Source organism: Prionailurus bengalensis, chromosome A2 (genome assembly GCF_016509475.1).
Source record: "Prionailurus bengalensis isolate Pbe53 chromosome A2, Fcat_Pben_1.1_paternal_pri, whole genome shotgun sequence".
Classification (NCBI taxonomy): Eukaryota; Metazoa; Chordata; class Mammalia; order Carnivora; family Felidae; genus Prionailurus; species Prionailurus bengalensis.
In genome coordinates this window covers 160,145,904-160,159,143 of record NC_057348.1, presented here as the reverse complement: position 1 = coordinate 160,159,143, position 13,240 = coordinate 160,145,904, and the positions used below count along the sequence as shown (strand labels likewise).

At 39.6% G+C, this 13,240-nt stretch overlaps 1 protein-coding gene across 1 annotated transcript in view; it reads right to left on the bottom strand.

Moving 5' to 3' along the window:
- The window catches only part of CNTNAP2 (contactin associated protein 2), a 1,977,233-nt gene that overhangs the window by 830,309 nt on the left and 1,133,684 nt on the right, over positions 1 to 13,240 (bottom strand). Inside the window, exon 10 of the mRNA XM_043589809.1 lies at positions 11,430 to 11,601. Within this exon, the coding sequence (XP_043445744.1) occupies positions 11,430 to 11,601 (172 nt within the window). The remainder of the gene's footprint in view (positions 1 to 11,429; positions 11,602 to 13,240) is intronic.

Below are 13,240 nucleotides of genomic sequence, written 5' to 3'. Positions count from 1 at the left end.
AATAATACAGTTAACACAAAATGAAATCAATTAAAATTATTGAGATATTTTATATTCTTTTATTTGCACTAAGTATTCATAATCTAGTGTGTATTTCACATGTATGGCACAGCTCGATTGGAAGCCATCTCTGTTTTAGTGCCCAGAAGTCCCATTTGACGAGTGGCTACATATTGGACGGACAGCTCCGGTCTCCTCTGTCTTCCTCTTTATTCCACTATGCCATTACCTGCACTTCTAGCCCAGCTTTACTTATTTTAGCTTTCTCTCTTTGACCTCCCTCAAATGCTCAATTGCCACTACTAATATTCACCATTTTCTATATCCCAGCAGAAGCTTCCTCCGATTGAAGGAAATACTACCATCACGAAAAAATATTCAGTTAAGACGTTGTTCAGGGGACTTGTGAAGATAACTTAGTCTTCCATTAAAGCTTTTTCTCACTCTGAAACCAGTTTCTCTTTCCCATCAATACCTTTCTGACCTCCATATCTAATGAGCTTACCCCAAATCCTAAACACCTTGGGTTTACCCTCTTCCATCCATTCCTATCACTATACCAATAGTTCAGGCTCTCAACACCTCTGTTCAGATCATCGGAACAGAATGTCAGTAATGCAAAAGGTATTTTCCTGCAAATCCTTCAGTAATTCCTTAACTGTCCAGAGGACAAATTAAAATCTTTTTAGTAGACCTTTTTCCAATAGGTTCTCCCTAAATTTCTAGCCTCAGACTTTCACACTATGTTTCTAACTTCCTACTAATAGCTGCCAAACTCTGGAAGACCCTACCATAAGTCCTTGAGTTCCCTACAAGTCTCTCTGTCACTCACACCCATGACCTTTTGCATGTGCCTCCCGTCCAGCTGGAAGGTCCTTCTGGTATACCCGCGAACTGCTCCTCTGAGCAATCTCCTCCATCCTTATCGGAAATCTCACGCCACTGCCATCCCCTGTGTATACCTCAGTTTTAGAATTTCTCAGGTTTTTCAATAATTGTGGTTTGTAAAATGTCTCTTTTACTAGTCAGCAAGAATGTAAGTTCCATAAAGTTATGTTTTATTCATCAAAACTAAGACTCTCCTTGGCACGTGGTAGGTAATCACTGAATGAATGTGGAATGAATGGATGGATGAACGAATGAATGATTGGCATATCTTTCTAACCATGACCCCCCCCCCCCCACAAACTTCCTGCTCTAGTCTAAATGGTCACTTTACTGTTTCAGAAATATGACTTGGCCATCTGTGTCTTGGTACTTTGGCTCATTGCTCTCACCTGGCATGCTCTTTCCCTTTCCTCTAAGAAAAGGCTACCGGTTCCTCTCAATGTCAACATGTTCTTCTCTGAAGCCTCCTTCAGCCACGGCAGGCCCTGGTAGGTCTCTACTAATTTCCTGTAGAAAACATTCTCTGTGGTGATCCAGAAGCACGTGCTTCTTAACATAGCTTTTAAACGTCGCATGAATGTTTCCTATTCCCACGGCTACATTTGTGTATTCCCTGTGAGAAGAGATTCTATTTCATATCTTGTGGCTTTCTTGTTGTGTAGACCAGTACCAGTGCTCTGAGCTTCTCAGGGGATTAACATATGTCTCTTGAGTTAATAAAGGAACCATATGCCTCTTTGTATATGGTGCGTCTATCTCATTTCAGATATGTTACCCTTAAAAATTTTAAAGGTTTCTCTTTTGCCCTTAATTTTTGAATGCCTTAAACTTTCAAGAAAAAAAAAATCACTTTAGTGTCACATTCATTTGCCCAGAGAGGGTCTTTAGAGTGGTGTGTCCATGAAAATAAGTCTCAAGTTGATGAAACATTTTGGCGACTGTGCCAAAGAACCAAAGATCAGGAAACCACTGGACTAAAAGGTTGAAGGTAGTACTCCTTAAAGGCAAACAAAATTAATCCTATAAACAACTGCTGTCTGGTACTTAGAGAATCTATCCTTATCACAATTGTAGGTAAGTCTGTTTCAACCAATCTACTTACAAATTAAGGAATCCTTTTCAGATATGGAATTTTGTTCGTTAAAATGTGTTACAGATTCACTTTTCAAAAACATTCCAAAACATACATATTCCCTACCCCTTCCAGCTGCATGGCTCCCTTGCTCATGCAACATTCTTTTTGATGTAAGTGGAATTTGGTAAACAAAATGAGATTCAGACTCTAATAAGTTCCTCAATGAATTCATAGACACAGATGATGAAGTATTTATCTCTAATGTGGCAAGGGGTGCCTTATAGAATTTTAGACAATGTTGTCTAAAAAGCTAAGCTTTTTGCCCATTTGAAACTAGTTTCAGGTAATGTACATGCAACCACAGAGAGAGGAAGTCCTTCTGTTCAATTAACAAATAAAATAAAAGTAATGACAAGTCCCAAGCCTTAGGAAAACTGTGGGGGTTTTTTGTTTCGGTTTTTTATGGCATAGAAAAATCTACGACTCCTTTCTCTTTCTTCTCAGGTTACGGATCACTTCAATAGCAAAGGGAAATTTTCAAAGAAAATGCCATTTCTAAACGCCTATAAAAAGTAGACACCACCCTTTAATTTTTTACCTCTGAATTTCTGTTTTAATTAAAGTAGAAATGTCCCGTACCAACATACCAGAAACCATTTTATGACCTCCTATTTTTCCTTCCTTCCTCCCTTCCCCTCCCTTCCATCCTATTCTCCTTCCCCACCTTCTCCATTCTCTTTCTCCCTACCCTCTGCAATATTTGGAATGAAAAAAGCAAAAAGAAAAAAAAGAAAAAAGAATTTCATTATTTTTTTTCAGATGAGGGAATAGCAGAAGTAAAGAAAGAAATCATTTAACGAAGCAAAGAAACAAATCATTAAAAGGATACACACCTCAACCATTTTAATGTAACTTAAAACCCTATGTCATGTAAATTCAGTGAGTCACTGGTCAGAGGGAATTGCTCTGGGCCCACTGAGTGGAATTCTCCAATTCCAATCCACCATCTTTTCTGAAGAACCAGTTCCATAAAGCATCATCACCCTCAACTTCTAGTTTGGGTTTCTTAAAATGCAGGGAAAACTGAAGTAACCAATGAACCTTTGTGAATTTTTACAGTCAGCTTGTCCACGCCTACCCTGAGGGTTTTGCTTTTAGCCACTTATCTTTCTAAAACCTTTTGGTTTGGTTTTAACAGAAATTGTTTCTTTTTGTCTCCACTCCTTTGAAGATGTGTTTGGTACTTAATTAGACCATGATATTACACTATCCAGTATGACTTGCATTAACATGTTTGGGCATGAACCAGTGCCTCTCGCTCACAACGTGTGGTTAAGCACAACACGTGGAAGGTGAAGCCGCACCTGCTACTTCAAAGACTCTTCCTCCACCAGGTGACAGGGATCATTCTCCATATTTACAAAGAGAATGGAGAGTGTCTATTCCTCTGTAAAGTCAGCTTAAGGGGAGGGCAGTTGAATGACTTCTCGGGGTTCCAGCAAAATTTTGCCATATGTCTACGTAATTGACAAAAGTGTTAACTTAAGAAGAAACTATTTCCGGACAGGTATTTTAAATGTGTATTTTTAAATTGTTTGCTTTCATTTTGATTTTTCAGGTAATCTAATATCAAAAGCAAAATATACAAGTTAATGACTCATTTAAGTCTTTCTCTGTGGTTGATTTAGCTACATGTTAAAATCATTTCTCTTTCTCCTTTTTGCTTATCTTCAAACACATAACTGTTTTCTGACATTACTTTTATGCACTAGGCTTTCCTTGGGATTTAAATGTCAAAGCACAGCTATATGCCATGCCAAAAGCAAATATAGTTTCTTTTGTCCTAATACATGCAATACATCAAAGAAGAATAAAGCTGCTGTTGAATCTTAAAATGGTTAATTCAACTATTTTCTTCTCCTTTTGCTCCTAGGAGAGTTATCTCCTCTGGCGTTTCACTACTGTACTTTTTTTTTTTTTTTTAAATAAGTTTTGTCACTCTAGTACTCTATTTGTGCTGAAAAAACAAAATCACTTTGAAACCACTTCAGAGAGGCAACGGACTTGAACATGGGTTCACCTGGGTGTGTGATACTTTCAGGTCACTGAGCTTATGTTTTTGTGCTGGATAGAAGACTACGGCTTAAATGCTTCAATATAAACAGGAATATAAAATCAGTGGAATCCAAGATGGGGAACAGGGTGATGAGGCAGACACATCTAGAATAAAGAATCACAATGTGAACAGTTACATAAGAAAATAAAGCTGGATTATGTAACTAGTCTTGTGTTTTGCTTATTTTGATCTGGTGGTATGGTTTTAGGACCCTGAATAATTCTTGTCCTAAAGGTATTTTTGAAAGATATTCCCCCCCCCCCCCCCAAAAGAAACTCCAGCGTCCTGCCTAAAAAAACTGTTCATTGGTTCCAGGTCTCCCAGAATGAGTTCCAGGTGATCGGCTCCTCGTTCCTTTGGGGTTTGATGAGATCAGTCACCATGTTGTCAAAATGGAGCCGGGCACAAAGTTTAAACAGTGTGGTTTACCTGGGGTGCTTTCTGCCCTTTACCCCTGTGGCATAATTACCCTGATGCAAGGGCGAGATATGCCCAGAAGCCTGCAGTCTGAGTAATAAAAGACAAAACGTTTCCTAATGTAAGAGAAGTGCAGGCACAGCCTGACATCAGCCTAACTCATGACACGAACATTCGTCAAGAAAGACGGGGGATGGTCAGCCTGCAAACGTAGGAAAAGGTGTTAGACTCAGGCTGGCAGTTTGCAGTTAGCAAGACCCAGGGGAAAGAGAAAGAAAGTCTGGAATAAATGCCGTCCCTACAAAAACAGCCATGTTTGTGAGACAGGCCTCCTCTTTCCTGTGATAGAAATCATTCTGGGGGTATTTCAATTCAAAGTTTGGCTTTTGTGTATTTTCTATGAAATTCTTCTTGTGTTGTGCTGTCCACGCAGAGCATCAGTGCCATTGTCACAGGGAGTGGGGGCTGGGAGCGTTCGCTTCAGGACTCTGGACTGGAACAAAAAGTTAGCAGTCCTGTGGATTCAATTTTGCCAAGATAGGCTAGGACCAAGTGGCTTTTGGTTCGAAAGAGCCGGGTGTCGGAGTGCAAAAACAGGTGCCCCGAATGTTAAAACAGTTTAAGTTCTGAGCAGCGATCTCCCCCACCACCTCAGCATTAGTGCAGGAGGGCGTGTTCACTTTGGATGCCCTTTGTGAGTGGTGGCTTGTGCCCTGAGTGCTGCCTTTGGCAATGTGATTCACAGAGACTCATGTCAGCCTGAGGGGGGTGCTGCAGATACGGAAGCATGGCAAGCTGAGGAAATGGGGGGCCCATGACAGCTGTCCCCACCGAACACTCCCACCCCTTCACATAGGCCATGATTCATTTTGGCTTACATGCAGTTGGCAAGAGATCCAGACATCACAGCATGTCCCTATGAGGTCTATTAAAAATGCCTAGGGGGCTGGCAGACAAGAGAAAGGGAATTTGGAGGAGGGCGGAGGATGCACGCGTCTCGAGGGACCAATCACCCTGCTGCACCCAGAACAGGGTACTCCCGGCACCTGGTTCTCCGTGCTAAATGCAACAGTCCCAGACAAACTGGGAAGGGTTACCACGTCACACAGATCCCAGCAGTAGCTAAGGCATATCCCATGGTCAGCAGAAACAGATGCCAGAGCGGTGGGCGGTTGGGACAGAGGCTGAGTCTAGAACACTCAGCAGGCTGGAGACCTTAAGGGAGGCCAAAAGGAATGTGAGTAGAGCACGTGGAACAGACCCACTGTTGCGTAAGTTGTTTGGCTCTGAACCAAGAGTCATGCTGGAGGGGTCAAGGCCACTTGAAATGGGACGAGAGCCTAAACAAAAGGAGTTTGACTCTAAGTTTGGATCCCACATTGACTAAATATTATATATACATATAATATGTAATATACATATAAAGTTATTAGGATTTCCAAATGTACATGTTCAAATGTTGATTTTTTCTTCTACTGTGTGGAAATGGGAGCTTCTGAGTAAATGAAGATCCATTTTAGAAAATAAAGAAGGTGAAAAAAAAAAGAAAATAAAGAATGTTACATGTATGCATCATCTAAGTTAGGCCTGTAGATTTTAAACCTGCTTTTATAGAAACTTGTGATCTCCTCTGACTCGTAATACTAATCTACTTATTCGTTGTGCACCTTTCCAACAGAGTCAGCTTGGTTTAGAGACAGACACTGTACCTATCCAACCCCCATTTAAATGCTCTTATAAAAAATATATACGCATTCTTTTCTTTCAAGGAATAATAAATCAAAGCGGGCAGATGTTCTTGAAAGGAAAGCATTGAACTAAAAAATAAAAATAAAAGTGATTATGCACTTCCATCCACAAATATAATGAAGACGTAATTACTAACTCAAAAATAGGATCCAGTCTATTCAGTTTCTCAAGGGGTAATTTTGAGGGCTGTGGTCAGGTTGGGACAATTTACTCTTCCCTTTCCACTCTCTGTGCTATTGGGATGTTTACTGATTTTGCTTCTTCTTATATTTACAGCTAAGGTAAATAAGAGTTGAATTCTAATGAACTGCTTTCACTATTTTTTTCCTACCAGCTGCCGATTCTAAGAATATGTATTTGCTTTGGCCTCTAAACGGCCATTTAGTCCCCCAAGTTCAGTCTCTTGGGGACATCACTGGCAGGCAACTTAATATATCCTAAAATAAATGTTACCATCTTTTCTTTCCAAGCCATTTCCATACTTGGGAGTTGGTTCCTCTGTGTTCTGGTAAAAAGACTATACTGGTTGCTTTTAGAAGTGGAGGATGGGGGAAGGATGGATACTTTTGGCCCCAAGGAAAACAAAACTTGACTCACGGCAGCTTAAATAAACAGGAATTTCTTCTCTTACAGGTGTATTTTGCCAGACCAGTCACGAATACCACCTACTTAAGCTCAAAATATTTTAACCCCACCTTCTTCATCCCAGATGTCCCAGGGAAGAGTCAGAGACAAGCGAGTCAAGCGGTAGCTCCACATGAATTCACAAGGTCCACGGTCTGTGACGGTAACTCTCTTAGTTGATAAATTCTGACCCATAGCTGCCAGGACTCATTCCCGATTCCCTTCCCTAACTGCTCCCGGCCCAACCCCACCTTCGTGCTATCCTGTGGGAGGAAGTGAATAAAGCCAACTCTAGACAGTTACAGGCGTGTTTTGCAGGCTTCTGGCTCTCAGATATTCACACCTACAAAGAGGTTAGACACGGGTTGTGAACAGGAGTTGAGTCGGCACCTGAAGACGTTGGTCACAAGGATCCAACAATACCAGGGCAGTAGGAGCAGATAAAAGGCGACAATCATGCAGGGAAAAACAAAGAAGCTATGTGCTAGGTATTTTATCATTTTCAGAGAATATTCTAGCCATAGAATACCCTTCAAAGGGTAAAGCTACAAGCTTCTGATATTGGAAGAGGCTTCCTGCCCACTATTCGTCTTCTCGCCTTCCAGGTCTATACTGTCTATGAAATACAGCTCAAGACACCGGAGGCCCTCAACAGGCAACCATGGAGATGTTTTCAGACACAACATTTCATTGTGTAATCTGCAGGTACATGCTTGTTTCATATATATAAATCTATATCTATATCTATATCTGTATCTCCAGCTGCCTTTTTGACAACTCCACTTGTGTCCAATAGGCCCTTCAACTCATGCCCAACACTAGCTCCTGATATTTTTTCTTAACCCTTGACCAACCTTCTCGACCACTAGTCTTCCCACTGGGATATGACAACTCCTTCCTTCCAGTTGCTTTTACTAAATAGTTTGGGTTAATCCTCTAACTCTTCTACTTAGTCCATCAAGACACACGATGGACTCCACTCTTAAATATTTTCAGAACTGACCACATCTCACGACCTCTCATGCCAGCACCCTGATCTTAGGCCACCGGCATCTCTCACCTGGATTACAAGAAGCTCCCTGCTTCTACCTTTCCTCTTCCCACAGTGAGAGTTATTCTTTTAAACTGTAAGCTGGATCCTGCCATTGCTCTACTCAGAAACCTGCGATGGTTCCTGAATTCCCTCAAAATCAAAGCCAAATTGTTAAGAAAAAAAAAAAAAAAAGCCTGTGATTCTGCAGGACTTGACCTCTAGAATTGCTCTGGCCTCCTCTCCCGCAGCTCTACTCCTATTCCTTCCAAACTTGCCCCCCTGGCCCTGGCTGATCCTAGATCATGCCAGGAGGCCTCGCTGCATGGACTCTTCTCTCTGCATTGACTATTCTCTTTGCCAAAAGAATCGGCAAATTCTATTACCTCTTTCAGGTCTTGAACTTATTATTATCTTTTCAATGAGGCTGACTCTGACCAATCTATTTAAATTGCAACCCGACACCTCACTCTCTCGGAATGATGGTCCTCCAGTTGGCCTACTTTTTTTTTTTAATAGCACTTATTTCTTCAAACTTACTGCAATATTTACTTATTACATTTGTTCTTCTTCCCCTTTCCTCAGAATGTGAGCTTTCCAAGTCCAAGGATCTCTATTTTGTTCAATGAGGCATCCTTAGTGCCTAGAATAGTGAGTGCCTGGCACCACGGATATACTCAGAAAATACTAGTGAATGAATGATTCTGTGGCTTGGCACGCTTGCTCTTTTCTTGATTCATTGCTGTGCTCCGAAAACAAACAAGTAAATAAAACGAGCTTCATGTAAATCCACACACAAAGAAAGAAAACGAAGTTCAAATCATAGGGTATCCCAGCGTGACACACAGCAAAACCCCTGTACAATCATCTTCCCCAAACTAGTTCCCTAAGTTTTACTCATCGAATCATTGCAGCTGCTCCTATTATCTCCAAACATGTCATAAAAAATGTGCCTGTGGTAGCTTTTCTATTTTTTTCCCCCTATGTTCTCATTTATCCTCCCCCCACCCCCACGCCACCGGCCAAAATAGCTCTCAAATCAATCAAGCTGAAATTTGAAAGAGCCAGTGTAGGCTTACTTAGGGGAAATTTAGAGTTTGAAAATAAAATGGCAGCGATGGGGCTGTTGCAAAATTTTAGTTAGTAAGGGGGAAAATACCAAACCAGAGATGGGCAGGGTATATATCATTACGGTGTATCTGGTGGGTCACCGCTCTACGAGGACAGGCTAAAACCACTGGTACTCTCATATGGAAAGACACAGACTGAGGGTTAACTCATCAATGAGCTCCTCAATGGTTGGAATAAGGTGAATACAGTTCTGTATCATATATACAAAAATATAACACTTCACAGATTAATATTTTGAACTGAAACATTTTAGGTGAGTAAAGAAATCTGCTCTTTCACATATTGGTAATTCACGTACATAAGCTGTTGCTCTGGTGATTGCTTTGCGATACATATAAATATCAATTCACTGTGTTCTGTATCTGAAAGTTACATGTCAGTTACAACTCAATTAGAAAAAAAACAATCAATGCCTTCAAAAAACAGAGCAAGCAGAAAATGGATGCCCTACTGGGCTTTGGAATTGCGTCACATGTCAGAGGTGACAACTTCCCCTTGTCTCTTGGCTTATCCTACTGGAGGTTGAGAGAGACCTATTCCTTACTCCATCAGCTACAGGACACTTGGCAAAATGGACAATGAGACTGACCCATTTTGGCAAAAAAAAAAATCTGTATATTCCTGTATCTGACAAAAACTGAAATTTGAAGTCCCAATTCTTCATCTTTTCTTGTGTATTTACCTTCATCAGAGGTGCCATTTTCCATTCCCTTCATTTACAAAAATCTCATTCATTCTTTTGGAGCCAATTTAGCACCTTGTCTCTCCATGGAAGTAAAACATTAAAGCCTCAACATATCACCCATACTTCTTTAGTAGCAAACAACTTAAATATAGTGCCCGGGACACACGCTATTTGAAGTGAAATGGCAACATAACCATAAAATCTAGGCTGTTTACAAAAGCTGAGTGGACTAACTTGGGTATTATTGACAGAGATTATTGTAACATAAAGCTACTGACATGGAAAATGGACAAGGTACTAAAATAACTCAATATTCTGTCTACCTATTGCTAAGAAGGAAAATCTTCCTGTATGGAAAACAATTAATAAAAATTTATGGATAAATATCAAACATCACAAAGTCTAGTCTTAAAACAGTCATCTTTCAGTTTTTCTGATTGTTGCTACCACTTGCTTTAGGCAGAAATAATAGCTATTACATCGCTGATGGTTCAAAAATTGGGAATATATTTCCATTAAAATTGTTCACTGTTGTGTTTAAATATAAATTGTTTAGGCTATCAGGATGACTATTTGCAAATATGTAATAGAAATAAGAACTGTGCTATGTCATCAAGTCTTATTATAAAGATGCTAATGCTTTAAAATGTTACATTCTAGATCCATCATTTAAACTGTAATTTACCATTCACGCAGATATTATTTTATTGAGATTATATAGAAGCAAACTTACTTCACTACAGATGATTTTACATATTTTTAAGATTCATTATGTGTCTTTGAATGACTTCCCCAAGGATCTCCTCTTAAATGAAAATAAAATTAGAGACTGATGGTCTACACTTTGTTGGAGACAGACGGAGACTTCTAAAACTTCCATCTTCCAAAACACAACATTAATAAAATTATTTTTCAGAATAGGATAGCCCTATCATAAAAACTTTGAAAGTAGTGTAGAAAATCACCTAAATTCACCAGGTTAAATTCAACACAAAGTCAGATATAGTTTCTTTACGGACAAAACATCTCAAAGGAATATTTTTTATGCTGGAATTAAAGGCACTTTTTAGAAGTACATTAAAGTTAATGTATGCAATGATGTCATAATATTTCATGTAAGAGCTGTATCTTTCTACTCTGTGAGAAGTCAACTAAGTTTTTATAAAAAAGCTCCTCCCCAGATTCGCAAAAACGAATACAGATTAGATTTTGCAATATTTCAGTATATTTTATAAGCAGGCTCAATTACATTAAATATTCTGCTTCAGTAAATTCCCATACTGCCTGCCAACATTTTTTAAAGCTTCTTTCCCTCAGGAAAGGGCTTGAGAGGGGACAATATGCTGAGGATGAGTCGTGACCAAGACAAGGAGAGAAGGGGACATTTCTGCTTGTGGGAGTAGGAAGCAAAAGCAAAAATAAACTGAGCCCCTTTATAACTCAGCTGTTGTTTGCAAAACTACCTGCATAACAATCGCGTCTGCTGAGGGAGGTTTGTGTGATAACAGACTGTTCTGCCATATATTTATATATTTATCCACGTCCCGATATAAATGTCACCGCTAAAATCACAAATACGCCATCGGCATGACGGGTGGCTCCTCTCGCCTCACCTCTTACAGGGTGTGTGTGCACGTGTGTTTCTCTCGCCCAACAACAAAAACGTGAATTTAGAAAGTGTAGACAAGTTTGGGGTAGGACAGAAAGAGCGTACCTGTCTATGATGGCGCACATGTCGATGCTGACATTCGCAAAACTCCCCGGCCTCCTCTGGGCCACTTCGTATAAATTCACCAGTTGGTCATCCACTTGGACAAGCTGCATGCATCCTTGGAACGAAGGCTGAAGGACGGAGTGACTGGAGTTACTCATCTGGTTCAGAAAGCCTGCGAGAGGGAAGAAAGTGAGAAAGTTACATTCTGTGTACTACACGCTTCACGAAATTTCCTCCGGGTGTTTTCCCTGCCACGGCCATCCTGTCTGGTTGATCCTTGCTGATGTCATAATGCAGAAGAATGGGCTCCTTGGAGAAAGAGATATTATTTCAAGGGAAGAAGGAAGGGCTGAACCTGGGTGAATGTTTCTCTCAGGGGCTACCATCCCTCATATTGTCTCTGTGACATCTTCTTTCTGTCTTGGTCACATCTTTCTGTCCCTCCGCTCTCGAAGGCTCGCTGCTATACTTCCTCACCTGACTCTCTTCAGAGATGAAAACGTTGTAACTTTAGGCTTTTCACAACTATCCCACGGCCTTCGTTTTATGCCGTTAGTATTTACTTCTTTTTTCTTAATTCCCTAGAGGCCTGTGATTCAGAGCTCAAGAAGTTAAACCATTATTTATTATGGTGGATTTCTTTTATGGATTAATGTCTAACTCAATCCAAAGAGACATTTGCGTTACAAATGATTTCTCAATTTGTAATCCAAGGAAACATTAGAAAGAAATAAAATTAGGCACAAGATTCAGCCACTTTGCTCTAAATAGCCATGTTATATACCTAATAGAGTATAGGAACCATAAATGATAAGAAACGAAACTAAAAAGAGAATCAACAGCAAAACAACAGAAGAGTAAATACTACTGTTTCTATTAAGGAATAGAACATACAGATACCAAGTCTAAAATCAGATATTAAAATTTTTCTTACAAAATAACTTTAAAAAATCAACACCAGTTACCTAAATGCCTTTTCAATAGCAAATGCATAATTCTTATGATGTGTTTTAAATTTGTAGGACACAGGAAAAAATATTTCTCTACCCCATTAAGTATCTCCAGAAAGTCTCAAAAATCATCTACTTTTCATATCGCTCCTCACACCAAATGTACCTGCCAGAGCCAATTCAAACTGCACTAATTTGTCTGCTTGAAATTCTGAAGTTTCTATCATATTCATTTCAATCTAATATTATATCTATAGAAAGAAAACAATTCGTACAGAATGGGTTGCAATCACAACGTGTCACTAAGTGGACAAAAGTGAGACTCCAATAGAAATTTTCCCGAAAATTGACAATGAAGTGATTTGTTTTTAAATGTCCCGTTTGACTAGTAATAGCAGTTCACGACCACAGAAACCTTCTTTCTTCCATTATTAATGAGTTATGCTATTTAAAGGCTAATCATTATCATTTGAATTCCCTTTAAGAGTTAATCACGTGTCTGTACATCGTCTTCTATCAACAAAGTAGTAGGTAAAAACAGGATTCCATGTAAACAAATTTCTTGGCTTAAAAAACAACACCGAGAAGGCTGTACTGCGAAGTCAAACATACAGCATATATATTTTTTCCCTAAGTCACATTTTTTTCCTTTGGCTTTGAGTTAGTCTCCTCAGAAAACTGCTGATCTTAAGCAAGTGGTCCATTTAGACTAGTTGTATGCATACATATGATTTTCAATCTGTTTAATCAAGAGAAAATTGAATGGAGTGTAATGTCTAAATTTAGCAGAGAGAAAACATCCAGCTGTAACTTTATTGACTACTCTTAACAAGACGATCATTTGGTTCTGGTTTTTGAGTA